Raw genomic sequence first — 27,295 nt, 5'->3', positions numbered from 1 at the left:
CCCAGCACCTGCATGGCAGCTCCAGCTTCAGAGAATCTGGCTCCCTCTTCTGGTGTCTGTGGCACCAGGCACACTAAGGCTTCTCACTCCAGTGTCTGTTGTGTTCCTGCTGTAGACGGAGATGTCCCACCCCTCAGAGTGGGAAGCACACACCAGGCACAGAGGAGGGAAGGCATTGTGGCACCCATCACTGGCCTCACTGGTCAGGGAAGGCTGAATTGCAGAGGCTTGGATCTACTCAGCCTGTGTCTGGGGTCTGGCCGGTGACAGCAGTCTACGGTGACACCTGCAGGTGCCATGCCACATAATCACAGCATGTCCCCAGGAGTGTCACTGGAGGCTGGCACCCTCCCTAGTAGAGAGTTGCTTGCAGTTTAGGGTTGCAAGGCTGGCTGCACCAAGACATGGTTCTATGAGCCACTGTCTCCACTGGGTGAGCTCCCGGGGTGGGGGCTGGGGGCCGAGGAAACTCCAACCTCACCACAGCAGGTGGCACCGAAGACCCCGACCCACGGCGGGTACTCTTCTCACACCGTGGGTGTGCATGACAAGCTAGGCCTGGTGGTTCAGGCTTGTCACTGCAACTACTGGTCTTGCTGGACACATCTTGTGCAGGTAACCAAAGCTGCTGTGAGTTCAAGTCCCAGCGAGGACTTGAAGCAGAGGCAGGAAGATACAAGTTCAAGATCGTCTTGGGCAGTAGGGGGAGCTCAAAGCCAGCATGGCTAACTTAGTGAGAACCTGGCTCAGAAATAGGAAGTGGAGGCTGAAGGCATGGACTGTGCGAGCCCACAGACGTGAGTTCAATCCCTAAAGGCTACACAGTGGTCCCCACCCCCACCCACACTGGGGACACAGCTCAGTGGTGCAGTGCTTGCATAGCATGTGAGACCCCAGGTTCCCAAACAAACCAAACACATCTCCACACAGTGTGAGTCCTCCAGCCCCTGTCCTTGCAGAGGATCAAATCTGATGGGCCAGACAGGGACATCAGAAGATCCCCAGGGATGCGGAGGTCCCATCTCCAGGATCAGGGATCTGCTCAATGTTATGCATGACTGGTTGGCCTTCTTCTCCCTGCCTTGACCCCCACTTCCTTACAGTGTCCTCTGGAAGCTGAATGTCCCAGACCCCCTTTCTCCGGGGGACACAGTTTTTGGGGACACAATTTAAGATCCCCATATTCCAAACAACTGAGGGCACATTAGTTTTCTCAAAAAATATATCTCTTTATTTAAGGTTTTGGGTATTATACCAATAGATATTAAAGAATTGTTTAAATAGGGTTATAAAATACAGTGCAAAATTCGACAAAAATACAAATATGCAGGAAAAGTAACACAAACACATAAGATAGATAGCCTCAGTGTGCTAAAGCTACACACCACTGCTACCCTAGTCAGTCACTTTGACCTTGCTATCCTGAGGTCCCCAGAGACTGTTCGTGTACAGGGATATGATGTAAGGTAAGTTCTGAGCACACATTATAAACTTCTGGGTTGTTCCTCCTGCCTTTTCCATAGGCTTCCCACAGGTCTTTTGTCAATGACCTAATGGCTGAAAGGGGCTGGGATTAAGAATGACGAGAAGGCTAGGTCAGAAAGTAAACATTGAGAAGCACTGTAAACGGTAAGGTGCACTATCAGAGAGCAAGTTTGGAAGGCGAGGCCAACGCTGTCATCACCGCCATTTTGAAGGGTTTCTGACAGAGCCTCCTCCGTGGTGCAGCTTGGCTGCGTCTCAGGAAAGACACTGACTGGCCTTGGCTGGGACGTTTCTAGGCGCGTCTCCTGCGCTGTGGCCTTCACGTATGCGTCCTCCCGAATGCGCATTTCTTCTGCTTCTGGGCTCAGTGATGTGGTCAAGCATCATTGTGGGGAAACCCCAAGGAGGTAGGTGTGTGTGTGCGCATGCGTCCCAGAGGTGCTCGTGAAGACCTCCTGTCAGTTTGATGGCTCTGGGAACTCTTGGGGACACACATATTGAGTCACTAAAGTTAGTTTGAAATGATACAGATATGTACCGGGGACAGTGCTTTGCGGTTTTCTTAGCTGTGAACCCCAATCAGCATACAGTCTACATAAAGCCACTGTTATATACGTTAGCTCAGTGAGGCCACTCCCACTGAAGGGGGAGGATCCTGGAGCCCCAAAGGCCTTTGGGGATGACCTAGAGAACCCTTGAATTAGATGCCCTTAAGGTCGTGTTTCTCAACCTCTGTGTGGGTCATGACCCCTTTAGGGGCCCAATGACATTTTCACAGTGGTCGCCTAAGACCCCTGGAAAACACAGCTATTTACATTATGAGTCATAAGAATAGCAAACATACAGTTATGAAGTAGCAATGGAATGATCTTATGATGGGGGTCACCATAGCAACTGTTTAGGGCTGGTAGTGTTAGGGAGGTTGAAACTCTCCACCTTATAGGGTGCCTGAGTTCTGCAAGGCTACATGCTTAGATCCTCAGCTACAAAGACTTTGTTTCTGTGAGTGACACTTGCAGACCAAGGACACACATGGCACCCCAAGAAGGACAGTCACCTGTTTCTAAACGATACTAGCTTCTCAGATACTGGGACCTCATTATGACCCAAACAGATACAAGCAAACAAACAAACAAACAAATACCCCAAAAACGTAAACCCTGATACAATGCCACTCAAAAAGGACATCAGGTCAGGAGTGCAGTTTCCACTCTGACCCAACCAATGTCCACCCTGGAAGGTGAACTATGTTTGAGAAAGAAACAAAGTTGGCTGGCTGTGGTTTCTGGGAGCCCCCAACTAGAAGGTGACAAGGAAGAAATGTGGTGACCTAGAGGGTAGACAGGTTGGAAGGCAGGCGTGTTGTCACTCTTGGCTTTGGGGTCGATGGTGAGAGATTGCCTGGAGCCTCCCGGAGTCTGGACTGATGACGGGTTCTAGTGCCTAGTCAGTACACGTGACATTGGTGGCCCCATGCCACCCGCTGCCTGAAAACTCCCCGAATCCTTGTCATACCCACGTGACAGCTGCCGAAACTGAGGGGAAACTGAGGTATAGAGGTTAAGAATCACTTGCTCAGTGACTACCGGAAACGGCAGACTAGTGATTTGGACTGAGGTCTGTTTTGCGCAACACAGTGTGTGACTTATGGACTAGGGCGTGTCTATCCTTGGCGTCCATGGCCACCTGGCTTTACCTGTTTCATTTTTGTCTGAGGGCAATTTCTTTTTCCATGAGGCCTATCATCCCAGGGACCAGGGGCAGACTGGAACTCAACTAGTCCCTGACCACAGCTCCGTCCCGCTCACGTTGGAAATGGTGACATCTTACAGCTCAATCCAAATGACAAAGTGCCATAAAGGCCCATAAAGAAGGACCAGGACCTTGGCTACCACTCAGAGGGACTCTTGGAGGCGGCTCTGGTCCGGGGAAGTGCAGTAGAGATAGCATGGACAGACCACCAGGGCCAGCTCACCTGACCATGTATCCTCCCAGCATCCCGCCCCTGACCTCCGTCCTCTGCAGGCCTGAAGTGTCCCAACAGCCAGCGTCGCTGCCCTTAGGTTCTGATTCCCAGTCTTCCTCCTCTTCTTCCTCCTCCTCCTCTTCCTCTTCTTCCTCCTCCTCCGGATTGTTGTCCCAGCAGAAAGTCAGTGTCTGGAGAGAAACTGGGGGCTCCACGGGAGCCAGATCTCTCTTTGGGGATAAGGAACCCCAAACTCTCCACCTGGAGAGGTCTTCTTTCAGATGCTCTTCCACAGTGCCCAAGTCCTCAGAAAGTTCTAGGCATGGGAGAGCCTCCTGGTGCCCATCCCCATATGGCTTCTCCTGGTCCAGCTCCTTCTGGTCCAAACAGCTGGAAGATCCAGTTTCATCCTTAGATGAGGAGTCCCCTGTGCTGGACCAGCTTCTGTCTGAAGAGTCCCATGCAGATGAGCCTTCATTCCCAACTGGGGATGTCCAGGGCCCCCCTGAATCCACACCAGATTCATCTGCCTCTGTGTGCTCCACAGCCTGGAGCTTCTCCCTGACGAAAAGGGGCCGTTCCACGTAGGGCTGGACACTGTCCCCGTCATCGTCGTCGGTGTCCTCGTCTTCATCCTCAGTACTGTCTTGTTCTGGGCCTTCTTGTAGTGTGGCTGTGTCTCTGACCTGAGGGACTGGTCTGATCCTTATGGTCAGTTCCTTCTGGGGACAGAGGATCAAGTCGTCTGAGAACTCAGGCCCACTGGGATGAAAGGTTCCCACTGGGCATCTGTATCCGGAGAAGTCCTGAGTAAGAAAGAAAAGGGGGAGAAGGTGAGTCCGGCTTCTTGAAGCATGAGCGGTTGGATCTGGGGCCCCCCAGCAATCGTCCAGAAGGGTTCAAGTGGGAGTTATTTCTTTGAGATATGTTTCCAGGAAACACCAGGGCCAAGCACAGTGGGGGGAGGAGTGTTGCAGGTTCTACAGGCCTTTGAACTACTCCCTGCTAGGTCAAGTTGTAAACTAAGCATTTGCAGGCTTAAAAGATGTTCCCGTCCGTACCACCTCCCAGCCCACACACTCCTGGGTCTCAGGGCTGCGTGCTCCTCTTTGCACCTGACAATTCTTTAGCAGAAGGTGAAGTGATTCCACGGAAAGGGACTTAGGTACTTCTCCCGGGGTGGGGGTGGGCTGTTTGTTGTTGCATTTGAGGCTAAAGGCATCCGCCCCTAGAGGTGGGGATCTAGACACTGGGACAAGATGGGCGATGCTACAGTCTGGGCCTGTTCCACATTCTGTCCGAAGCACTGGAAACTCAGCTCTACTTCCTGTTTCCTCACTTCTCTATACCCCGTCACGCCTTTTAGACACTCCAGATATGCCATACCAGTGCCCGGGGCGTCTTCACCCCTTGAAACCAGGGGTTTCCCTCCATTTTCTTCCATGCCACACCCGCTGCAGCCACTGCTATCAGTAGAAGCAAGAGTAAGGACATCGCCAGGACAGCCCTGTTGGCCCCTAGGGAGGAGAGAACACAGCAACTGCAGACAGAACAATGGCCCCAGTCCCTCAGTGCAGCAAGAGAGTTTGTACTTAATGAGTGACGGTCCTGCTCACTCATGGGAGAGTAAGACCCTTCTAGTGGAAGCCAGGGCTCAAAGAGGTTATGTAAACTATCCAAAGACACACAGTCACTGTGGTAGAGCTGGGATTTCCATCTGTGGACCTGTCTCTCGGTTTATACTTTCAACCATTCGATCATGAAACTTCTGCTGTCCCGGGCGGTGCGGGGGTGGCGCGGGGGTGGGGGGAAGTCTCACTCTAATGCTGCTTTGCACCCACCTGGGACCTCTACGAAGATGCAGCTGGGCTCAGAGAACAGGCTGTACTTAATGTCAATTAAGGTATAGACCGTCCTGGCGCTGAGGCAGTGGCGTCCACTAGCATCTTGCTGGAGAGGAATCTGCATTGACTGGCCATATGGCGTGTCTGGAAACAGGGTCTGTTTGGAGAAGCAAGAGGCAATGAGCATGCGCAGAGGTGATGGATGAGCATGCGCAGAGCTGATGGATATGCATTGTGAGGTGGCCTGGTGAGGTAGGGTAGGGACCACGGCGCATTCATTTCTCTGACATTGCAGAGCCAGCACTAAGGGCATTTTCTACAACCCGGTTTCTTCCCAGCCGAATCTCCTTGTGCTGGTCGTTGGGGTTCAAAAGCAGCCTGCTATTTTGGGTCACTCCTGTGTAGCTCACCGAGGTCTGGGAGGGTCCCCATTTCAAGAGGAGTTCCTACAGGTTTCCAGCCCTCGGGCATCCCAGACAACTGGGGATGAGGGGCGTTCGGTCACTTCGGACTCAGTGCTGCCTCAGCTGCCCAGTGCAGTACAAGGCAGGGGTAGGTGGCTAGTGTGAATGGAGATATGGCTTGAGTTCCAAAGATGGAAGAGGAGGAGGAGGAGGAGGAGGAGGAGGAGGAGGAGGAGGAGGAGGAGGAGGAGGAGGAGGAGTTCAGCAGTTGAATATGCTATGGGATAAAAGGCAGGAGGATCTCTAGTTCCAGACAAAATACTAAAGTCAAGCCGTGTGGTTTGTGCCTATAATACCAACACTTAGGAGATGAAGGCAGGCTCAAGGTCATTCTAGATAACGAGTTCAAGGCCAGCCTGGGCTTTAGGACGTCCTGTCTGAACTACCTCTCCTCTCCCCAAACCTGGCCAGCTTTAACTTCATGGGGACATTTAAAATGACTTGGGGTCACTTAGTACCCAGTGAGATGGCTTAGTGCAGTCGCTCGCTGGCAAGCCTGATGACCTGAGTTCAACCCCTAAGAACCAGGAAGTGGAGGAGAGAACCAGTTCCACAAAGTTGTGCTCTGACCTCCAGAAGCAGGCTGTGACATACGTGCCTACCCCACCCCCACAGTCACACACCAAAATAAATACATGCAATTTAAAAAAAAATGAAACGGTATACTTGACTCTTATCTCTGCTGCACAGCGCTAGTTAGGATATTTACTTCTGACTGATCTACTAATAATCTTTTTACAAAGATTATTCATATTAAATCTGAGCATGGTAGCACGTGCCTGTGATGCCAACGTTCATTCAGGAGGCTGAGGCAGGGGGACTGAGTGAGGGCTAACCTGGACTACATAATGAGACCCAGACTTGAACAACTTGTTTGTGTTGATGGGGTACGGTGTGATGTTTTAATAGTCACGGGATTCTGGAAGGCAGAAAGTACCTTCCGCTCACATCCCCAGGATCAGAGGTGTGAATGTAAATGCGTAGGAGTCCCTGCTATGCCCGCTCTACCCCACAGCCTGATTTCATAAACAGGAATCCTGCAGAATGCGCTTTCGTCCATATCGTGCACAAGCCGCTACTTTTGAGTTACAGCCGCGGAGCTCCGACCCTGGAGCCGCGGAGGCAAACATCCTGAAGGCGTTCTGATCTGCCACGCGCGAGGATCCAGGCTGCTCCTGCTTTACTCCTAGACTCAGGTCTGAAGCCGGGCGCGCGGAGAGCGGCTCACAGGCACCTCTGGGCGCTTTTATCTTTGCTTGGAGTTCATTTGGACTTTCAGGGTTTTCTGTAACGAATCTGATGACTCAACTTCCTGCAGTCCAAACTCCTTCAGTCAAACTTTTACTGGAGGTGTGGGGGAAGAAGAGCTGGGCAGAGAGTCAGTGAAATGCTTTCTGCGCAAGTGTGAGGACCTGGGTTCGATCCCTGGCACCCACATAAAAAAAGATTGGTGCTGGGGTTTTGTCTAAGCTCCACCCCACACCTACCTGGCAATAGCCAGGTATGCCTCACCCCAAAGATCTGGCCCACTATAAGAGGGGCTACTTGTTCCTCCTCTCCCTCTTTTGCTCTCTGCTCTCCCACATCCTCACCTCTCTGCCCCTGGGGCTCTTTCCCCCTCCACGTGGTCATGGCCAGCTTCCACTCCATTCTATTCTCTCTCTCTCTCTCTCTCTCTCTCTCTCTCCCTCTCTCTCTACCTCTCTCTACCACTAACTCCCATCCCCTACTCTGAATAAACTCTATTCTATACCATGTCTGTGTGTGTGTGGTCCCTCAGGGGCAGAGATGCCCAGGCAAGGGCCCACCTGGACACTTTCCCCCACGCCGCCTAGCCACACTCACCTAACCCTCTATATTCCCCCTTTTTAAGCCCTTTCATCTTGGTGCTGAAAGTCCTTTCACTTGGTGCCAAAACCCGGGAACGAGAAACACCATGGGATATTAAGCCTCTTTCACCAATGGGTAAGTCTTAACCCCCACTAGTCAGAGCAATAGTCTCTGCACTTCCCGCGTTTCCCTGCAGGACCGCTGCAGTTCTGTCCCTCCTTCCTGGTGGAACTCAGCAGCAGCAGCGGCAATGCCCTGCGCAGCGAGTGCTACCGGGCGTGGCTATCTAATTCACCCCTGTGTCTTATTGCTAGGATACAAAACAAGCTAAACCACAGCCTCACAGAGGTCACGTGCGTGCGTGCGTGCGTGCGTGCGTGCATCCCTGCTGGACAGCAGCGTTTATTCTACTGGTTCCCCTTGTTTTCCGCGCTGGCCACGGTTGCAGTCGCTCCCGGGTGCCTCACGCAACTGATACCTTCCTGTTCCCCCGCCGCCAAGCCCTGGCCTTAGCTGCCATTGCCAGAGCGGCTGCCGCTGCCCACGCCAGACCCCCTCCCACTCCAGAACTACTGCCGAAGCTGCTGCTGCCACCACCAGCAGCCGTGGCAGCTCCGCCCTCCCGCGCTGTTGCTAAGATACGAAACAAGCTACTTCCCAGCCACTGCAGGCTACCTAACTTCCGGCTTCCGCTGCTGACAGGAAGTTCCACTCTGGCATGCGCAGTCACTAACTTTCCCCGCTACAGCTTTTCTCGCTGACAATCTGTACCATCAGAACCACCACAGGTTCTGGCAGCACAACTGTTACCCATGACGCGGTCTCTCCAGGCTCTCAGAATCGGCTGCGCTCCATCCCTGCTGAGCGATGCTGCCTCCCTGCCGCAGCAAGCCTGCACTCCTTTCCCGTTGCTGCGCCCCACCCCCCACCCCCATACTGTCCTGCTCTGCTGGCTACAGCGCAGATTTCTAGGGCCTTTACCTGCAAAAGCCTAGCCACAGCCCACGCCCACGCCCATGCCCAGCCCCACACTGGCTGCTGGGATGCTCCACCAATTCTACTACCCGATTCTCTCACAGCTGTACTGCTTCTCCCTACCACCCTGTCTTCCTTCTTCTTCACTGCGCGGTCTCCTTCCCACCACTCCCAATGTCCTCTACTGTTAATACAGCAGGCCATGACTGGTCTTGCAGCCACGCACAGGCAGGAGAAGCAAGGTTGGGGGACCAGGTCCCACAGCCAAGAGGTCCACACTGGCTTCCACAAGTATGTGTGCTACATGTCAGGTTCTTCCCTCTACCAGATTAGAAATTTAAATAAACATTAACCATAATAGTAAATAACCCTTAGCTTTCAAATGAAGTCTGGCCAACCTCTTTTGGAACGAAGGGTTTCCTCTCATGCCTAGCCCACACTCCTGCTTAGGACTTCTAGACCCACCCCCAGGTGTATCCTAATCCGGAAGTGATCCTGAGTCTCCCTTTGGCTTTTACAGCTGTCCTTGAAAATCCTGGTCCAGGCGGGATGCTTCCTCCGGCTTTTAAAGCTCCGGCTTTTCTAGCCCCAGCTCCCAAGAGTCCTCACGACGGTCTGGGCTCTTTGGCTTAGCTGCCTTTCAGTTGTTCCTGCACTCTTCAGGATGCTGAGTTTGCAGTTAACAACTCCCTCCCCTACCCAGTGGGTGCTACTTGTCTTCCACTGTATACTTTTAAAATTAACAGTATGGTAAACGATAAAGAATCTGAACCTCACCTATTCTGTGTTCCCACACCCTTAACTCATTTGCTCCTATAGCCTGCGTGCTCAAGTTGATGTTAAGGAGCCTAAATCTGCCTAGACAAACTCATTTTCTGTCACCACAATTTAATCCATTGCTGCCAGCTTTCTTACTCTGATCCTAGCATCTTTACTAACCAAGGCAATATACTTTCCTCTACCTATGCAACCTGTCAAAGCTACTTAAGATTTCCATTCCTAGTCTCTCTTTAACTATTGCTCTCTTATCTTGCACTCAATCTTGTCAGAAGTTTGTTATTAGATTTAAGACAGACAGAATTCCCAAAGGCCTGACAGCTTCTCCCAGGAGGTCTCAGAAGAAAGATGGACACCGCCACAGGATGCTGCCTGAAAGAGTGCAGTGGACAAAACCGGATACCTTGAGTCAAATGACTTAGCTAAACAAAGGTAAGCCATTTCTCATGTCATGGGTATCCATTCCACAGAGAAAAGTCGTGCATCTTCTGTGCTTGAAAGCCAGACTGACAGCCAAAGCTGCCATGGAGACCAGAGACCACAAAGAACTGCTGGCTACTGGAATCTGTCATTCTTTAATAATATAACTACTAAGTTATTGTTTATTCCTCAGACTTCTGACTACATTGACAGCTAGACAGTTATCTCCTTACCTAAACTCTGTTTCCATTAAATGCTTCATATTTCCTCTTCTTGCTCTGTCACTGTCCCAACCTTCAATTCTATTCCTTCTGATCCACAGAGGCTCATCTTAAAGACTGTTCATGTGGTTAACTCATGTTGTTATCTCTCTTTTTTTTCCCCCTGAGACAGGGTTTCTCTGTATAGCCCTGACTGTCCTGGAACTCACTCTGTAGATCAGGCTGGTCTCGAACTCAGAAATCCACCTGCCTCTGCCTCCCAGAGTGCTGGGATTACAGGTGTGCGCCACCACCGCCCGGCTGTTATCTCTTTAATAAACTTGTTAGCTACAGGAAACCTACCCAGATCTACTGCTCATGGACCAAGTAGGTTCCATCCAGATAAGTACATCTGCCCAAGTTCCCACTTTACTACCATTCCAAAGGGTGGGATTCCTCTGGGTTTCAATTGTACATCTTAAGAAAATTTTCCTTTTTCCCAAATGTACCTAGCCTTATTCCCTAACTATATTAATGTGTTCCAACATCTTGTTAAGTCCAGGCCCTTGCCATATCCAGGACAGCTCCAGAGAAGCAACCTTCAGATGCTCCAATCTTCTCTCAGCTTCTCCAAACGCAGACAGCTTCTACTGGACCTGTTCTCCTGACCTATCCTCAAATGGCTCTACAGACCCTGGACAGCAAAGAAGCAGCCAGTCCTCCTGAGACTGGACAATCCCCCCCCCTTACCCCTTTCTCTAGGTTCCTCAGAGACACACCGCCCCAATGTCAGCATGAAGCAGCCAGATCTCAACAACGACCCTATTCCTGCTTTGCCGTATTCGCTGTCACTTCTTTTTTCTTTTTCTTTTATTAATTAACCAAACATTGGGGAATGTTGGGGTTTTATCTAAGCTCCACCCCACACCTACCTGGCAATAGCCAGGTATGCCCCACCCCAGAGATCTGTCCCACTATAAGAGGGGCTACTTGCTCCTCCTCTCTCTCTTTGCTCTCCGCTCTCCCATACTCTCTCACCTCTCTGCCCCTGGGGCTCTTCCCCCCTCCACGTGGTCATGGCCGGCCTCCACTCTCTCACTCTCTCTATTCTCTCTCTCTCTCTCTCTCTCTTTCTCCCTCTCTCTACCACTAACTCCCATCCCCTACTCTGAATAAACTCTATTCTATACCATGTCTGTGTGTGTGTGGTCCCTCAGGGGCAGAGGTGCCCAGGCAAGGGCCCGCCTGGACACCTTCCCCCACGCCGCCTAGCCACACTCACCTAACCCCCTATATTCCCCCCTTTTAAGTCCTTTCATCTTGGTGCTGAAAGTCCTTTCACTTGGTCTGCCTGTAATCCTGTTGCTAAGGAGGCTGAGGCAGGATCATAATCTCTGGGCTTGCTGGCCAGTGGGGCTAGCTTAATCTAGAGCGCCTGGTTCACTAAGAGACCCTGCCTCAAAATATAAGGTGGAGCATCGATCTTGGCATTCAGGTCTTTTAAAGTTTGAGGTCAGCCTGATCTACACAATGAGTTCTGAGCCAGCCAGGACTACATGGTGAGACTCTGTCAAAAAAAAAAAAAAGTGGAAGCATCCTATAAAGGAGCCTTGCATCTGCCATATGAACACACACACACACACACACACACACACACACACACACACAGGTGTATTCACTGGCACACTCATACACACACACACACACACACACACACACACACACACACACAGACACACGTGTATTCACTGGTACACTCATCCTCGGGCTTGTGCCCTGCCCCCAGAGATAAGGCTCATAATTTTCAAAATGAGGTTGGAAACAATGTTGCAGTCAAGGCCTGTTCCTTGAAGGACAAAGCACCTCGTGCTTCATCTCTGGGGGAGAACACTCCGGCTGCATGGGACGCGGTACAGGCCAGGCTGTGCGTGTTGCACACCATCAAGGGCTGACTGGAGTCAGAAAACCATGGAAGGCCTCTGGGAGGAGCGTACAGGAGGCAGTGTTGAAGGAGCGAGGAGACCCAGCTCCAGATGGCCAGGCTTTCTCACCTTCTTTCCCAGGCCCTCCTTCCAGAATTCCACCTGGTACTTCAGTTCCAGCGACGGCATGCAAGGCGGCAGCTGGTAGGTGGCATTGACCCTTAGGATCTTCTCCATCTGGGTGAGCACCAGAGTGGGTGGGGCTAGCTCCACTGTCAGAAACAGAATAAGACCAGTCAAAGCGCCCTGGGGTGGGGGTGGGGGTGGGGGCCCAGTCTCTATTCTTCTGTCTCGGTCGGGTCCAGAGAGCATCCCATCAGCATTTTTCAAATATCGTCCGTGCTGCAAGCTCCTTATAGCTCTTTTATCTCCCACTAACCCTGGGAGAGAAGCATCACAGCCCGACTATGTGTGTGCATGTGTATGTGTGGGCACGCATGCCTGTGTGAGTGCAGAGGTCAGAGGTCATGTTGGACGCAACCCTGTGGTCATCATTCTTCCTGGACTCCACCCCTACAGTCACCTGGCTATAGCCAGGTCTTCCCCGCCCCACAGTTACCTGGCACCCAGCCCACTATAAAAGGAGGCTTCTTGGCCCCGCCTAGCTCTCTTGCTTTTTCTTTCTTGCCCTTGTTCTTGTCCCCCTGTTCCCCCCTTTCCGTTCTTTCCCCTCTTTCCACGTGGTCATGGCCCTCTCTCACCCCTCTATCTCTTCTTTCTCTCTTCTCTATCTCCTTTGCTCTTCTCACTTCTCTATGATAAAGCTTCGAGCATGGAACAGGCTTCAGCGTCTCCAGCCAGTGGAAAGGACCAAGACTCTTCCCAGCCAGGCTTCCTCTACAGGTACACGGGAGGGGCCGTGCGAGAATGGCCCCGCCTTCTGAGCAAGGACCCCTCCCCTTCCCTCCCCACATGGGTTCGAGGCCTCGCCCACCCCACCCGCTCATTTTCCAGACCGTGCAGCCCTGCTGCCCTGGCCCTGCTAGGTTTTTTCAACCATAAGATCAGAGGTGAGAGGTCAGAGTACACGGTCATCTTCCACTGATGTTTTTAGTCAGGTTTTCTCACTGAGCCTGGGGCTCACGAAGCATCGGACTCCTGAGCTCTCTCTCCCAAGCCTTCACCAACTCCATTTTAAAAAATAACACAAGACCAGTGATTCTCAGCCTTCCTGATGCTGTGACCCTTTAATACAGTTCCTCATGCTGGGGTGACCCACATAAAATTAGTTTTGTTGCTACTTCATAACTGTCATTTTGCTACTGTTATGAATTGTAATGTAAAGCTCTGATATGCAGGATATCTGATGTGCAACCCTGTTGGGGTCACGATCCACCAGTCGAGAACCACTAGAGCCCCAGAAGCTATGAGTTGCCAGGATATTCGTTAGTCGTGGGTGGATGTTGGATGGGAGTATGGATCTGATTTTGTCAAGTCTGGGTGTGGAAGGGTGCCCATGGGGGACCGTGAACACCTAATAGTAACCGCACAAAACTTAAGCTCAGTCTCCTGCTGTCCTGGAGAGATGAAAGATAGGGGTAGGGATGTGAGCTAGTTAAAGATGTCCAGGGACAGGAGCCCAGCATGATGTACCTAGACCTGACACCAGGTGTCCCCCAGGGTGGCTCTCCAAGCAGTCACAGGAGACCCCATCATTCTTGAGAATGCATCGATCTATAGAAACATTGACATCTGGTCTTTTGTGAATGAAATCAAAGAAAGATGTTGCTTTCACTTCTGCTGACAGGGTAAAGGCTGGCAAAACTCCTTGGCCATGGGTGCTTGTGGCCCACGGTGGCGAAGGAAATCTGCCTTGGAAGAAGACACTCCTAGAAGCAGGAGCTCAAGAGTGTCTTCCAAGGAGAATTGTCTTGGAATGTCAACCGGATTGGCCTTTGTTTGCCTAGCTGGATTTCACAGCTAATTTGGACCAAAGCCCTGGTCTTCTCTATTTTTATTTCCTTCTCCTCCCACATCTTAGACAGGGAACAGACATGGCTTCCTTCAGCCTCACCAGCTCATAGTGGGAGGGAGATGAACTGTGTGCCCAGAAGCCATACCGAGTGGATTATACTTAAGCTGCCTGACACTGCTTCAGACACTACCTGGGAAATCTTGGAAGCTGATTGGATGTTATAATAACAGGCAACTTTGGGGGACCTTGACATGAGGGTAAATGTATTCTGTGCTTGCAAAAGTTACAAATTTGGGAGCTGAGAAGAAAGCCCACAGTAGGCAGAACCCCTACTAAGAATGATGTTCCAACCGGCTCCCTGGATTCGGCCAGCCTGCAGTCACTGTGAAGTGGATAAAGGAATTTCAGCTAAGGTTTAGAGCCACAAAATGGCACATGTGCCCTTGGGCCATGCAGATGGGCCAGAGCCTTCAAGAGCAGGGGACAGGTTGATAGGACGCCAGATGTGACACTTCCGGTTTGAGGAACGGTGGTGGGGGCATGAGGGGAAACACAGGTATTCTCAGCAGCTTGGAGAGGCTCCTCGCTGATAAGAAATGAGGATCAGGGACCTCAGCCTGGCAATCTGAGTGAGCTCATAAATCCACTCTGCCCTGGACGTCTATGGTGAGACCCAGCAGAGGGGCAGTTAAGCTCCTTGGATCTGTTGCCTGGAAAAGCCAGCCTGGGATGTGCCTGAGGAATGATTCCTGCAAGTACGCATGCATACATGTGTACACACATGAACACATATTCGCACATATTAACACACACGTGATTGTTTTGCTGTCCAGTGTACTCACTCAGCCTCTTCATTAAAAGGACCTGCTTTCAATATTTATTTTATTTTGTGAGTGTGTGTGTGTATGTGTGTGTGTGTGTGTGTGTATGTGTGCCAAAGAGGTGTCAAATCCCCTAGAACTGGAGTTATAGTCTGTTGTGAACCGCCTGACATGGGTACCGGGAAAGGTCCTCTGCAACAGTAGCAACTGCTTCTTCAGCCTCAGGACTTACCGTCAAAAAGGTATTCCAGGTACCTGGACTCCACCTGTGGAGACCTGCCATGTGCAGAAGCTGCTTGTACTCGTCCTTTGAACTTGGTGTACAGGTCCTGTTTCTTCAGGCACATCAGGGGACACACCAGAGCCTTGATGCCTGCACAATGCTTTGCACTTCGCCAACGGTGCTTGGTATAGCTGGGGTGGGGGGGGGGGAGACAGAAGAGGGTGGGCCAAGGTAAGAGAACCTCCCAAATATAAACCCCACCCTCCAGTAGGATGTCATTGGTCCATCCGCCTGTCCATCTGCTCAGCCAGGCAGCCATTGGCAGACAAGTGTGGAGGGGCGTCCTGCCTCTCTCCTCTGTATCTCTTGGTCCTTCTCTGGGGCACTTCCCCTCAAACCCCGTTTCCTATCTGCAGTTCTCCTCACAAGGCTTTCAAGGAACCGCAGTCACCGTCACTAATCTTAGTGGATATTTTCTGTTTATTTCCTCAGTCATCTGTAGATCACCTGTTGTATGTCGGAGGCCATGTTTGGTGCTGCGCGGATATCAGAGGGGAACCCATAGGGCTTCATGGGACTACAACATCCTCAGGACACGGAGGTCGAAGAAGTAATTTATATCCAGGCATTATTCCAGGTACCAATGAATCAGCAAAGCATGATTCAGCAAAGTCCTGCCTCCCCAAGATCCTCATAGCTGATGGGCGGGAACAAGGGACAGTCATCACACCCACAAGACAAACCCAACAGCTAGTAGATGCAGTGATAAAATGATTAAAAAAAAAAAAAAGCAACGGAGTAACCGCTTTCAAAGGGAGGCTGCAAAAAGGCCAGAGAGATGGGACTCCCCAGTGAGGAAGAAGCGGAAACTGGGTGATGGACATGGAATGGCAGAGTAAGAGGACGAAGGCCTGGGGTGACGTGCTGGGTAGGTTTTGTCTACTTAGTACAAGCCAGGATCACGCGGGAAGTGGGAACTTCAATGGAGAAAACGCCTCCATCACATTGGCCCGTAGACAAGGGCATTTTCTTGACCAATGATTGATACGGGAGAGAAAAGCCCACTGTGGGCGGCGCCACTCCTCAGCAAGTGGCCCTGGGTTGTATGAGAAAGCAGATTGAGCCAGCAAGCAGCACTCCCCCATATCTCTGCTTCAGTTCCTGCTTCCAGGTTTCTGTCCTGCTCTGAGTTCCTGTTCCGACTTCCCTCCATGATCAACTGTGATCTGGACATGTAAGCCAAAAATATCCTTTCCTTCTCAAGTTGCTTTTGTTCCTGATGGAAATGAAAGAAAGAAATGCAATGGAAAGAAAGCACACTAGGACAGATGGAAAGGAGTTGGGCATAACCAGAAAAGTGCAAGAAGGCCAGAGAACCAAACAAAGCCCAGTAGGTAAGGGAGGGTGAGGCCCAGGGGATAGGGGATGAAAGGGACTGGGAGGTGGTGTCATGTCTGGTCTTAGGTTGTAAGTTTATCCCAAGTGTGGTGGGAAGCCACCAGACACTTAATGGAGACCACTACGGTTTGAAAGTAAGTGTCCCTCCAAACAGGTGTTGGGACCGAAACCCAACTTCCTGGTTATTAAATCTTGAGGACAACACAGTAAGAGTGGCTTCAGAGAGCTGCCTGGATGCTCTGTCTCGTTCTCACGTGAGGTCACAGGGCTGGCCTCAGTGAGAGGGCGTGATCTTAGGGGTGTCCTCCGGGCACCAGATCTGCCAGTGTCATGGCCTGGGCTCCCCAGCCCCCAGAAATAGGAGCAATAAATAGTTACCACCTGTAAACCACCCGGACTAAGGTACTCTGCTAGAGTGTCCTGAACAGGCTGAGGTCCCCTGATGAGATTTAACTTATACTTTTAAGAGGTTATCCTTGGAATTGGGAAGTTGGTTCCCCAGGTCTCAAAGGTGTGTGCCACACAACCCTGGCCACCTATGTGCAATCCCTAGAACTCATTGTAAAGATGGAAGTAGAGGCTGGGGATGGGGTACATGACTTTAATTGCAGCACACATGCAGGCTGATGATCTCTGGGAGTTCAAGGCCAACCTGGTCTACATAGAGAGTCTCAGGCCAGCCAAGGCTAAAATAGTGAGACTTCTTGTCTCTAAAACAAAACCAAAAGGGCAGTTGGGAGGTGGTTGCGCACTCCTTTAATCATGAGGAAGGAGCCCGGTTTCAACAGGTAAAATAAAACAAATGTAGGCCTTTGATCTCAAAAAATAAATAAATAAATAAAGGAACAAAGGCAGGAGAGGGGGGAGGAGCTCAGCCTCGGCAGATAATACTTGTTTAAGATTACTTTAATTGTTTCAGTTGTAAGTTTGATGAATATGGTATTACAAATCCTCTGTGAGAGAGGTCAGACTAAACCAGGCCTAAAGAAAAAGGAGGCTGTTAAAGTTGAATCAATCTATAGTTTTGGTGATCTTTTGGGTTGCTGGACTATTTTGGGAGACAGGCTCTGTATTTGTGTTAACAGGGGGAAAGAAAAGGCTTTGAACCACTTCCAAAAAAAGTAATAGGGATCAGATATGATAGGGGAAGACCCACCAAGGATCCTGACTACAGACAGAAAAGAAAAATTCAAGAAGACCAGATAGGACAGGTAACATGGTCTGCTGATCCTTCCACAGGGGAACAGCCCTGAAACTGCTTAGACATAAAAATGTCTCTAGCCAAAATCTTGGCTAAAATTGGCCAATAAATCTTGTTGGTTACAGAATCCCTCACATGACATGAATGAAGATATATTACAATTGGCTATTGATCAGATTAACTCTCACTTGCTCAAACAAGGAGGGAAAATTTAACTGATCTGTGCACCTTGCACAATTCATACAAATATCTCTATAAATACTAAAAATTTGGTTATAAGATTCATATATTGCAGAATGAAACACCAAGATGCAGCTCGGACAAGATTCCTCCTCTGGGATGCTGAGATGACTGCTAACCCAGCTCCCTGCCTCCCTCCTGCAGCTGTTTCCAGAGGCTTGACTCCAGAACAGCTTCAGGAATAGCTGTTGGTTCCCAGTGACCTCATCGGCCTTTCAGACGGACCCAGGCAGAACTTCAGTCCAGCCCTGAACTTTCTAAGCTACACAGACTGGATAACAAATGCTAAAGCTAACTTTCTTAAGTCTAACCAAGTTTTCCAGTTTTTCTAACCCTTCCTGCCCCTTAAACATCACACACACACACACACACACACACACACACACACACACACACATTCATTATTCCTATTTAGCAGGAAGAAGCCATGGAGAGTTGTCATCCCTATTCTTTGGTTTTTGGATGTCTGGTTATGTTTCTTTTATAAATTTTGGACAGGGAGGAAATTAAATAGAGAGCTTAGACTTGGGGATTTCTGTCTTTCCTTTCTTCTTCTCCATCCTTTCTTTCTTAGGTAAAGGGAAGGGAGTTGAAAGGAAAAGGGGGGATAGAGTGATATTATAAGAAATTAGATATATGGAATGGATTACTAGATTTACTCTTACACAAAACATTTTATAGCTGTAATCATACATTGGTAGAAATCTCTACATTTTGATGTAGAATTGAAGTTATTTTTTTCTTACATTGGTACAGAATTTATATATTGGCACAGGTTTAAAGTTTTCATTGGTATAAATCTTTGTGTGTGGATACAGATTTAAAATTAATTTTGTTCCTTTTAGATAGGTATTGTGCCTATGCAACACATTCAAGGATACAAGGCTCAGACCCAGTCCTTCTATAGCTACTATTACACACTGTTTAGGATGATTAAGTAGTGCAAGTTAAGGACCAGATAGTAAACTCTTGGTAATATTAGATTCTGATTTAATTATAATAAAATGTTTTCAATATTATTCAAATAGTAAATAGCTAAGAGTGGTCAAGGTTTAACAGTTCAGATATATTATATATAGATAGATGGTCTTCAAAAGCATCAAAGAGCCGGGCGGTGGTGGCACACGCCTGTAATCCCAGCACTCTGGAAGGCAGAGGCAGGTGGATTTCTGAGTTTGAGGTCAGCCTGGTCTACAGAGTGAGTTCCAGGATAGCCAGGGCTATACAGAGAAACCCAGTCTCGAAAAAACCAAATCCAAAAAACAAACAAACAAACAAAAAAGCATCAAAGATCCACAGAATATGGCATTTAAAATCATTTCATTCATTAATAGATCTTCTGACTAGGAGACATGTCTACTCACTTCACACTTCAAAGAAGATATTGAGCATCATAATCTCCATATGAAGTTGCTCCAGCTGTGGCAAGGCAGCCACTGGGCAAGGATTGCCCTAATTCATCTACAGACAGAAAATACTGTTTAGGAAAGGACAAACGATGCAGGATAGTCAACAGCTTAGCTCTGCTAAGACAGAGTAAGCTGGTCATTCATAGTTCGTGCTTCACCTAAGGTCTGTCAGATGGTTCTGGGCCAGAAGGCTTAAAGACTTCTCTAATGTTATGAAGAATATAGGGGACTGTCCAGGCAGTCAACTGTCTCTACAAATTGTTTAAAATTTGGAAGCTATGTTTTTGTGCTTCCTATATACTCAGGTAATATTTAATTCTTTCTCAGATCTCTGAATGGGTTGAAGACTAGTTACAGTCTCATAGTCAAACTCAAGTTGTTTAACATTAAGGAAGATGATCTAGATTTGAAAGGATGTTTTTCAGATGGTAATACAAGTTAAAAAAAACATAATTCAGGTATAGAATTGCAAACTTAAGTTAGGATAGATGATGGAGTTATTTATCTAAATTGCCAAATATGATAGACTGGACGTTATAAGTGCATATCATATTTTATAATTTACATAATTGTTATAATTGTGTTCAATGTATATCTGAGAGAAAAGCGCCTTTTTAACTGCTCAAAAAGGGGTAAATATAGTGGGTTTGGTCTACTGCTGCTTGAATTATGCTAATTTGGGTCCCTCAAATTGGTGCGAGACAGAGCGTAGCCACCATGCAGGAGCCAGAGCAGCCCCAAGAGGGCTGTCTGACTGACTGGCTCTGGAGCAGCAAAGATGGAATATAGATTTAAATAAGTAATGACTTGGGAATATCAGAGGGAGGTGGATTAGCCCTGTGGAGGTTAGGAGGTAGACCAGTCATTGAGCTGTTTTAGGCATATCAAAATATAAAGGCATGTGTGTGTGTGTGTGTGTGTGTGTGTGTGTGTCATTCAGGAACCCAGAACATTGGGGTGGGTAGCACGGAGCACCACAGCTGCTGGGATAAATTTGAATAGCTTAAATGGGTACTACTATTACTACTAACACACACACACACACACCACCACCACCACCACCAGCAGCAGCAGCACCACCACCACCACCACACACTTTGTTGTTTTGCTTTTGTTTTGTTTTTGAGACAGGGTTTCTCTGTGTAGCCCTGGCTGTCATGAACTCACTCTGTAGACCAGGCTGACCTCAAACTCACAGAGAGCTGTCTGCCTCTGCTTCCTGAGTGCTGGTATTAAAGGCATATATCATCAACCTCAAGCAAGAAATCTTTAAAAAGAAAGTCTGTAAAATAAAAAATCTTACTGGAGGCTGCCTCACCAGGATTGAGTGGCATCTGCCACTCTCCTGATTTTCCCTCTGGGAATAGTCATGTCTCTCTCGTCCCTGTGCTGCCGTTTCAGTGTAGAAGCACGTGACTTCCTCAGGTTTCTGAGGTCCACTCAGGGTGTGAGTCATAGTCTGAGTCACACCCACCCCTGATTTAGATAATAGATGAAACCTTGGACTTATGGATAATGCTGGAGTAAGGAAAGACCTTTAGGGTTATTGAGACAACTTTGTCTGTGAGAACATGAGTTTGGGGGAATACTGAAAGAGCGTATAACAGCCGTTGCAAACTGATACACATCCCAAACCTGGAAACAGCCCAGAAATCCACTGAGGGGAAAATGAAGAAACACATAAGAGTCCAGTGACGACTGGAATACTACTCAGTAATGAAGAAGAAATGAACGAACACTTGTGACAATGCGGGTGGATTCCAGAAAGGTGTAAAACCAGCCAGGTACAAAAGGGGACACACTACACAAACCTATTTCCTATTTAGGGAACAGGACCTTATCCAAATGACTAAGAAAAATGCCCTGAAATAAAAAGACAAGGAGCCAAGCCATACTAGAGACTTTAAACACTTAAAGATGTCAACTCAGAATCAGTGACAGATGTCAGTACAGTCCTGCAAACTTAGCAGAGTCTAGAGCAATGGCTCTCAACCTGTGGGTCTCGACCGTTTGGGGGGGGGGCATATCGAAAGACCCTTTCACAGGGATGCCTAAGTCACAAATATTAAGATTTATAACAGTAGCAAAATTACAGTTATGAAGTAACAACAGATAAGGTTATGGTTGGGGGGTCACCACCACAACACGAGGAACTACATTAAAGGGCTTCAGCATTAGGAAGGTTGAGAACCACTGCTCTAGAGCAAAGGAAATATGTTGGAGACTGTCCTACAGACTTCAGGATAAAGGAAAGGAGCAATGAATAATTATAGGTTCTTCGAAGGCTATCCTCTCCCATGGCCGTGGCAACTAAGACTGTAGAATAAACACCATCAACAGGGGAAATTTAGCACAAATCCCAAAGAATCAGATTTAGGCGGAAAGTACCAGGTTAGATGAACGCGTCAGTCATCCTATCTGAACAATCACACACGTGTGTGTCCATGATGGATACCACCGTTCACCACAAAGACCTAAAGTAACAGCTTGGTAGAGGCTAGTGCAGCCACAACACAGAAGCTGGTCTTTAAAACCTTACTCTGGGTGGTCATGTAGCTCAGTGGTCCTGAGCTTACCTAGCATGCAGGAAGCTCCTAGGTTTGATTCCCAACACTGGAAGAAAGAAGAAAGGAAGGAAGGTAGGAAAGAAGGAAGGAGAGAAGAAAGAAGGATTTAAGTTGGGTGTAGCCGATCATGACTGGAAGATGGCAGACGGGCTGCCCTTTTCAGATTCCTCCGGACTAGTAGTGGCAGCCTGGACTTCCACAATCGTAAGAACCCTGCAGCTCTGTCCAGTTCAATGACCAGGCTCCACAAGGGGCAGTACCAGACCCTTGGCCACTTCTTCACCCTCACCCATTGGCTAGAACAATTTTTTTTGGTGATTTGAGTGAAAAATGCCCCTCATCCGCTTGGGCTTTTGAAAGCTTGGTCCCTGTTGGTGGCGCTTTTTAGTGAGGTGCAGATGCCTTGCTGACGGAAGGACATCACTAGGCTTTGGGAGTTTCTAGCCTCTCTTCACGTTCTTTTGAAGATGCAATCCTACAGCTTCCTATTCTAGCCCCTCGCTGCCATGCTTCCTCCATTGTGGGCACTGGACCTATACGCTGAAATAAACCCTTTCTTCCGTAAGTTGCCTCGGTTGTGTGTTTTGTCACAGCAACAGAAAGTGACTAACACAGACCCCCAAGTATTTCTGTCCCCTGGTGTCTTGGCCCTCACAGCCCCACTCAGGCCCTACTCCAACTTTCCACAGAGACTCACCCTATCTCCAGCAAGCCTGTCATCTGTGGCTCTCCATCAAGTCTCTCTCCCACCACCTCTAACCCCCATCAAAAGCCCCTCTTCCCTTGGGAGGCAGCAATCGCATTGTAAAGCGAATAAGAAAAAAGTCCTCAAGGACTTGCCACAAGGCCTTCCAGTGACCCAGAGAACTTCTGAGTGTTGACCACATGGAATGCAGATAGCCCAGGGAAGCCCCTCCACGCCTCAACTACTCCTGATAGCCCAGGGAGCCCCTCTATTCCTCATCCACTCCTCCATCTCCCCACCCGCCAGCACAGAGGCTCCCCTATACCTTTGGTATTTCACGAAATAGGTCACATTTGGAGGATTACCAAGCCCTGGAAGCCAGGTCAGGTAAACACTGAAGTTCTGAGAGAACAGTGTCACATTTCTGGGTGGGGCTAGACTGGGCCTTCCTGTGGAAGAGAAAGAGGTCATAAACCCTGGAGCTCTTGGCCGAGCTTGGCACAGGCACAAACAGCTGAAGAATGAGAGGCACGACAGGTGTTCACTTCCTTGGCACCTGTGAGGACACAGCATCTGCCAACTGCCGTAGTGCAGCCCCTTCCCGTCCCCAGTGTCCCACCTGTGCCACAAGAGCAGGCTCTGTGAACTCTGGCACCTAAGGGTGGGTTCCACCTATTGCCACGGGCCAGGAGCCAATGAATGGCCCCACACCATTCCTGGATTCCAGAAGATTCTTGGAGCAAGCATCCTATTTTCCTTGTTATGTTTTTAAACGTTGAATTCATTATTAGTGTATGTGTGTTTGTACATGCGTGACATGTGACATGTATGTGTATGTGCATGTTATGGCACATGTGTAGAGGTCTTCCCGGTGACCCCAATGCCTGTCAGTCAGACGAGAGCTGCGGAAGATTTGCCAGGATAAGCAGATTTCTTCTGCAAGGGGCACCTGGTTGTGGACCGGACAACTGGGTCCTAGGCAGTCTGCCGGGCACATGAAGTGTCCTGTGTGTCCTGGTTTCAACTTGAAATGCCTCCAACAGGTTCATGTTTTGAATGCTTGGTCTGCAGCTCTGAGTGCCATTTTGAAAGCCGTGGAGCCTGGAGGAGGTGGGGCCTGACTGGTGGGATGGGGTGAGCATGATATCCAAGCCCTTGTTCCAGTCCATCCTCTCATCTTTGGGTCCAGCACAGGCGAGCGACTCTCACTGTACACTCTGGCTTCTGTAAGGTCATTCTGCATTGCCTTTCTCAGCACGCTGGCCCTAGACCCTCTGAAACCCCGAGTCCCAACCTGTCTTTCCTCCTTTTTGGCACAGCAATGAAAAGGGAATTAATTCACCATGAAAACCATATTAAAACCACATGGCCAGCTTCCTTGCAGCTCCTGCCAAGGACCAAGGACCAAGGACCAGGACTGAGGACCGGGGATAGGTTGACCTGCTATTATTCCCTCCTGCTGGAATCCTAGATTACCTGTGGGTTCTCAGTCCACCCTTCGGCAAAAGGCAAGGGTTGAAGTGAACGTTACTCTGTGTCTGCCTCCTACTTAACCCTTTGGAGGTTTCCATCTTTCTTACTCCAAGGAACCTCCAAAGCCGTTACCAGAACCTCCAAGAGGCTTCCGGGATAGCCCGTCTCTCTTCCCCGTCCTCCTCCTTTCCAGCCATGCTGGCCGGTGGCTCTTCAGGGAGCACTGTGGTTTGCTCCCTGCTCTGAGCCTTTGCACATGACGTCCCCAACATCCAGCCATCCTCCTGGCTTCCCTCACATTCCTTTGATGGCATTGCCTCCCTGTGACAAGCTCCCTGGCTCCCTTTGCTTGGTCTCTGTCTATTGCTTCTTCCACAGATAACTAGCTACACTTCAATTCCCTCAGCTGTTTGCTCCCTGCCCGGGCTTCTTGCCCTCTCCTTGCCTTAAGAATAAAGTTCACATTCTTCATCCAGGTGTCTGATGACCTGTCTGGGTGGCCTGGACACCTGACTGACATTTCCAGCAGCTCCCCACAGGCTCAAAAAGCTCCAGGTACCATCGTTTAGATGTCTTTGAAGCTGGGAGTCTTCGGTTGCCTGGAGTTCACCATCTACTCTTGGAAAGATGCTACTCAAACGCAGCTTCCTCCAGGTAGCCCGCCTTGCTACCTCTAAGAGGCCACACTCATGATGGCAACAAAGTGACAGCAGACCTTTTGTATCCGGTTGTAACTTCTGGTGAGCTGAGCTGAGCACTTTGTGAGTGTTCTATGAGCTTCCCAGGACAGGTGGGGAAACCACCACCCTCTTAGATACTCACGTCTATATCAAGTCAACTCTTAGGTCTGAACTTACCTCCTTTTCTAGTTTCTCCTGGGGCTCAGTCTTATTCTGTTTGTTTGGTTTTTTTTTTAAACAGGTTTTTTTTTTTTTTTTTTTTTTTTTTTTTTTTTTTTTTTTTTTTTTTTTTTTTTTTGCTCTGTGTATCTGAACTCAGAACTCTGAACTCCTTGAACTCAGAGATCCACCTGCCTGTGCCTTCCAAGTGCTGGATTAAAGGCATGTGCTACCACCACCTGGCCTGATCACGTTTTCCATTTATTTATCGTATGTGTGATACATGCTATGGTGTACGGGTGGAGGTAAAAGGTCAATTTGCAGACACTGATTCTTTCCTTCCAATATGTAGATTCGGTCGATTGGATGTGTCCGGAACGCTTACCCCAGGAGCCATCTTGCCAGTCCCCTTTTGACTATGGTAAGACAAACGGCTCACTCTGTTCTAGGCTAGCTCAAATGTGTTCTAGGCTAGCTCAAATATGTGGTGATCCTCTTGGGCACTAGGATGACAAGCATGAACAACTGCACCTTACCAGTTTTAACCCATGCTTCCTATGTTCCTCTGTGTACCAGGGAACAAAAAGATGTGGCTCCATCTCCTGCCCCACGGGAGCTCACCGTCACAGGGAGAATTCAGTCACGTGGGTTACCATGGAGACCCATACATGTTTAGGCACCAGGCAAGATAAGCTCAGGTTTGTATGATGCCTCTCAGTTTAAACCCATGCCAGGGCTGCCTCCTCACCTTAGGGATTTCCGACCCCAGATGTGATATCTATTTCTATCCTGTCCTGTGCCCTGACAAGGCATGATTCAGACATTGTAGTTAAACCCAGCTCCCAGTTTGCCTAGCAAGAGGCCACTCTGTGCGTGGCCTTAGTTTTAAGTCATCTATGAACAGGACAGGCCCAAAGTTTGAGCTTGGCCACATAGGTAAAGTCACAGTTTAGAGTAGCCACACTTCACAGAGTCAAGGTTTCCAGCGACTGGTGTGGCACTGGATAAAATGTCATTCAGTCCTCAGGACAGACTGCCCTTTGGGGCAGGTGTCACCCACACCCAACATCGAAGAGGCACTGGGCTCAGAGTTCAATGTTAACTGAACCGGTTTGGGTTGGGGATGGAACATTCCCCACCCCACCCCCAAGACCATCATTAATCTAAAAACACCTCTCCAGAGCTGTGAGGTTGCTCAGGGCAGGGGTAGCACTGGACACGGGTGAGCCCAGGGCTCAGCCCTGTGTGTATCCCTGTGTGTATCCCTCTGGGGTACTTCTAAGGCCACCTCTGAAGTACTCTGAGCCTCAGTTTCCCTCACCTAAAAATGATGACTGTTTACCACTTAGGGCAACTGGGATGAAAACCTTAAGGAGGACACAGTGCCCAGGACAAAGACGCAACCAAAAATATTATAGGCTTTGATGACTGTTTATCTGGTGGTCTAAGAACCCTTCCAGCCCCTTTAACTGCATCTGTGACTCTGAAGTATATTCAAGGTGCTACCTAGAGGGTGTCCTCCTCCCTGAGGAGTGGAAAGTTGGGGTTCTGCGTGTGGGTCCTGGCCTCAGGTAGTTTGTGCACAGCTATCTTATTTACCAGATGAGAGACACAGAGAGAAAACGCCCCATTAAAGAGTCTCCTAGCAGGGGTCATCCAGAGCTGGATCCCGGGCAACTCCTGTATGTCCCCTACTTATAAGGGTCAATCAGGTTTGCTCTCTGGGAGTCGGTCAACAAATACAGTAAAGGCTTCCTGATGCCCGTGCCTCAGTCTCCCGGCCCTACCTGGAATAAGGAAATCCAGATCCTTTCGTCCAGGAAAGGCGGTCCAAGCTCAGGACTGTTTCACTGTGAGACCAAGCAAACCCGCGGCAAGGGCCTAGAATCCCTGAGGCCCAGCACCAAGTCCCCTCTCGGGACCTCGGGCGGGTGGCACATCTTCGCGGTCCCCGCGGTCCGTGCTTACCTAGGGCGCTCTGCAGCAGGAACAGGAGTAGGGGCGTCCACTGGCCGGACCGCCACATTTCGGTCCCCGGAGTCCCCGGGGTCCACGCCGCCCGCCGCCCGCTTCCCGCCGCCCGAAGCCAGGACCCTGGGCGGCAGGTGACAAGGGCGGTGGCCCAGGGAGGCGGAGCCTCCGGCGGTGCCACCGGCGGGGATTCACCTAGGGCCGCCCCGCGTCGCCCGCCGTGGGTGGGGGCGGGGCTCTCAGGAACATTTTCTGTAAATCAGACCAGAAATCCAGTTTCTGAGGTTCCCATGAGGAGTAAGTAATCAGCATCCGGGCTGGAGTTCGAGGTCACTGGCGAGTCTCCCGAGGTCACAGGCGGAGCGGGGCACGGCACCCAGCCTGTCTTGCGAGCTTCTTACGGAGTTTCTGGATGAATTCCGGGCAGGCTTGGTACTCCCCGCCTACTTCGGGGTTGAGGCTTGGAGGAGGCTGTCCTAGGCTGCGACACGTGCTGCACAGCCACTAACCGGAAAGGACATCGCTTCAGGCTTTGCTTTCTGTCCTCGAACAGGGGACACTTCATTCCACCACACAAAATATTCTGACTAGCCAAGCGGGAAAGGCTGGT

The 27,295-nt window shown here is 49.6% G+C and overlaps 1 protein-coding gene across 1 annotated transcript; it reads right to left on the bottom strand.

Moving 5' to 3' along the window:
* Positions 1–1,232: 1,232 nt before the first annotated feature.
* Positions 1,233–27,108, bottom strand: Ifnlr1 (interferon lambda receptor 1). The gene is made up of 7 exons (XM_052177744.1): positions 26,683–27,108; positions 22,728–22,851; positions 14,912–15,093; positions 12,013–12,155; positions 5,293–5,452; positions 4,838–4,968; positions 1,233–4,257 (listed from the first exon to the last, which is right to left on the bottom strand). Exons 1-7 carry the CDS (start codon positions 26,738–26,740, stop codon positions 3,457–3,459), a joined length of 1,599 nt encoding a protein of 532 aa, XP_052033704.1. The 5' UTR covers positions 26,741–27,108; the 3' UTR covers positions 1,233–3,456.
* Between the last annotated feature and the right edge of the window lie 187 nt (positions 27,109–27,295).

This window comes from Apodemus sylvaticus, chromosome 3, assembly GCF_947179515.1.
Source record: "Apodemus sylvaticus chromosome 3, mApoSyl1.1, whole genome shotgun sequence".
In the NCBI taxonomy this organism is placed as follows: Eukaryota; Metazoa; Chordata; class Mammalia; order Rodentia; family Muridae; genus Apodemus; species Apodemus sylvaticus.
The sequence above is the reverse complement of the archived record's forward strand: the minus strand, read 5'-3'. Positions and strand labels throughout refer to the sequence as shown.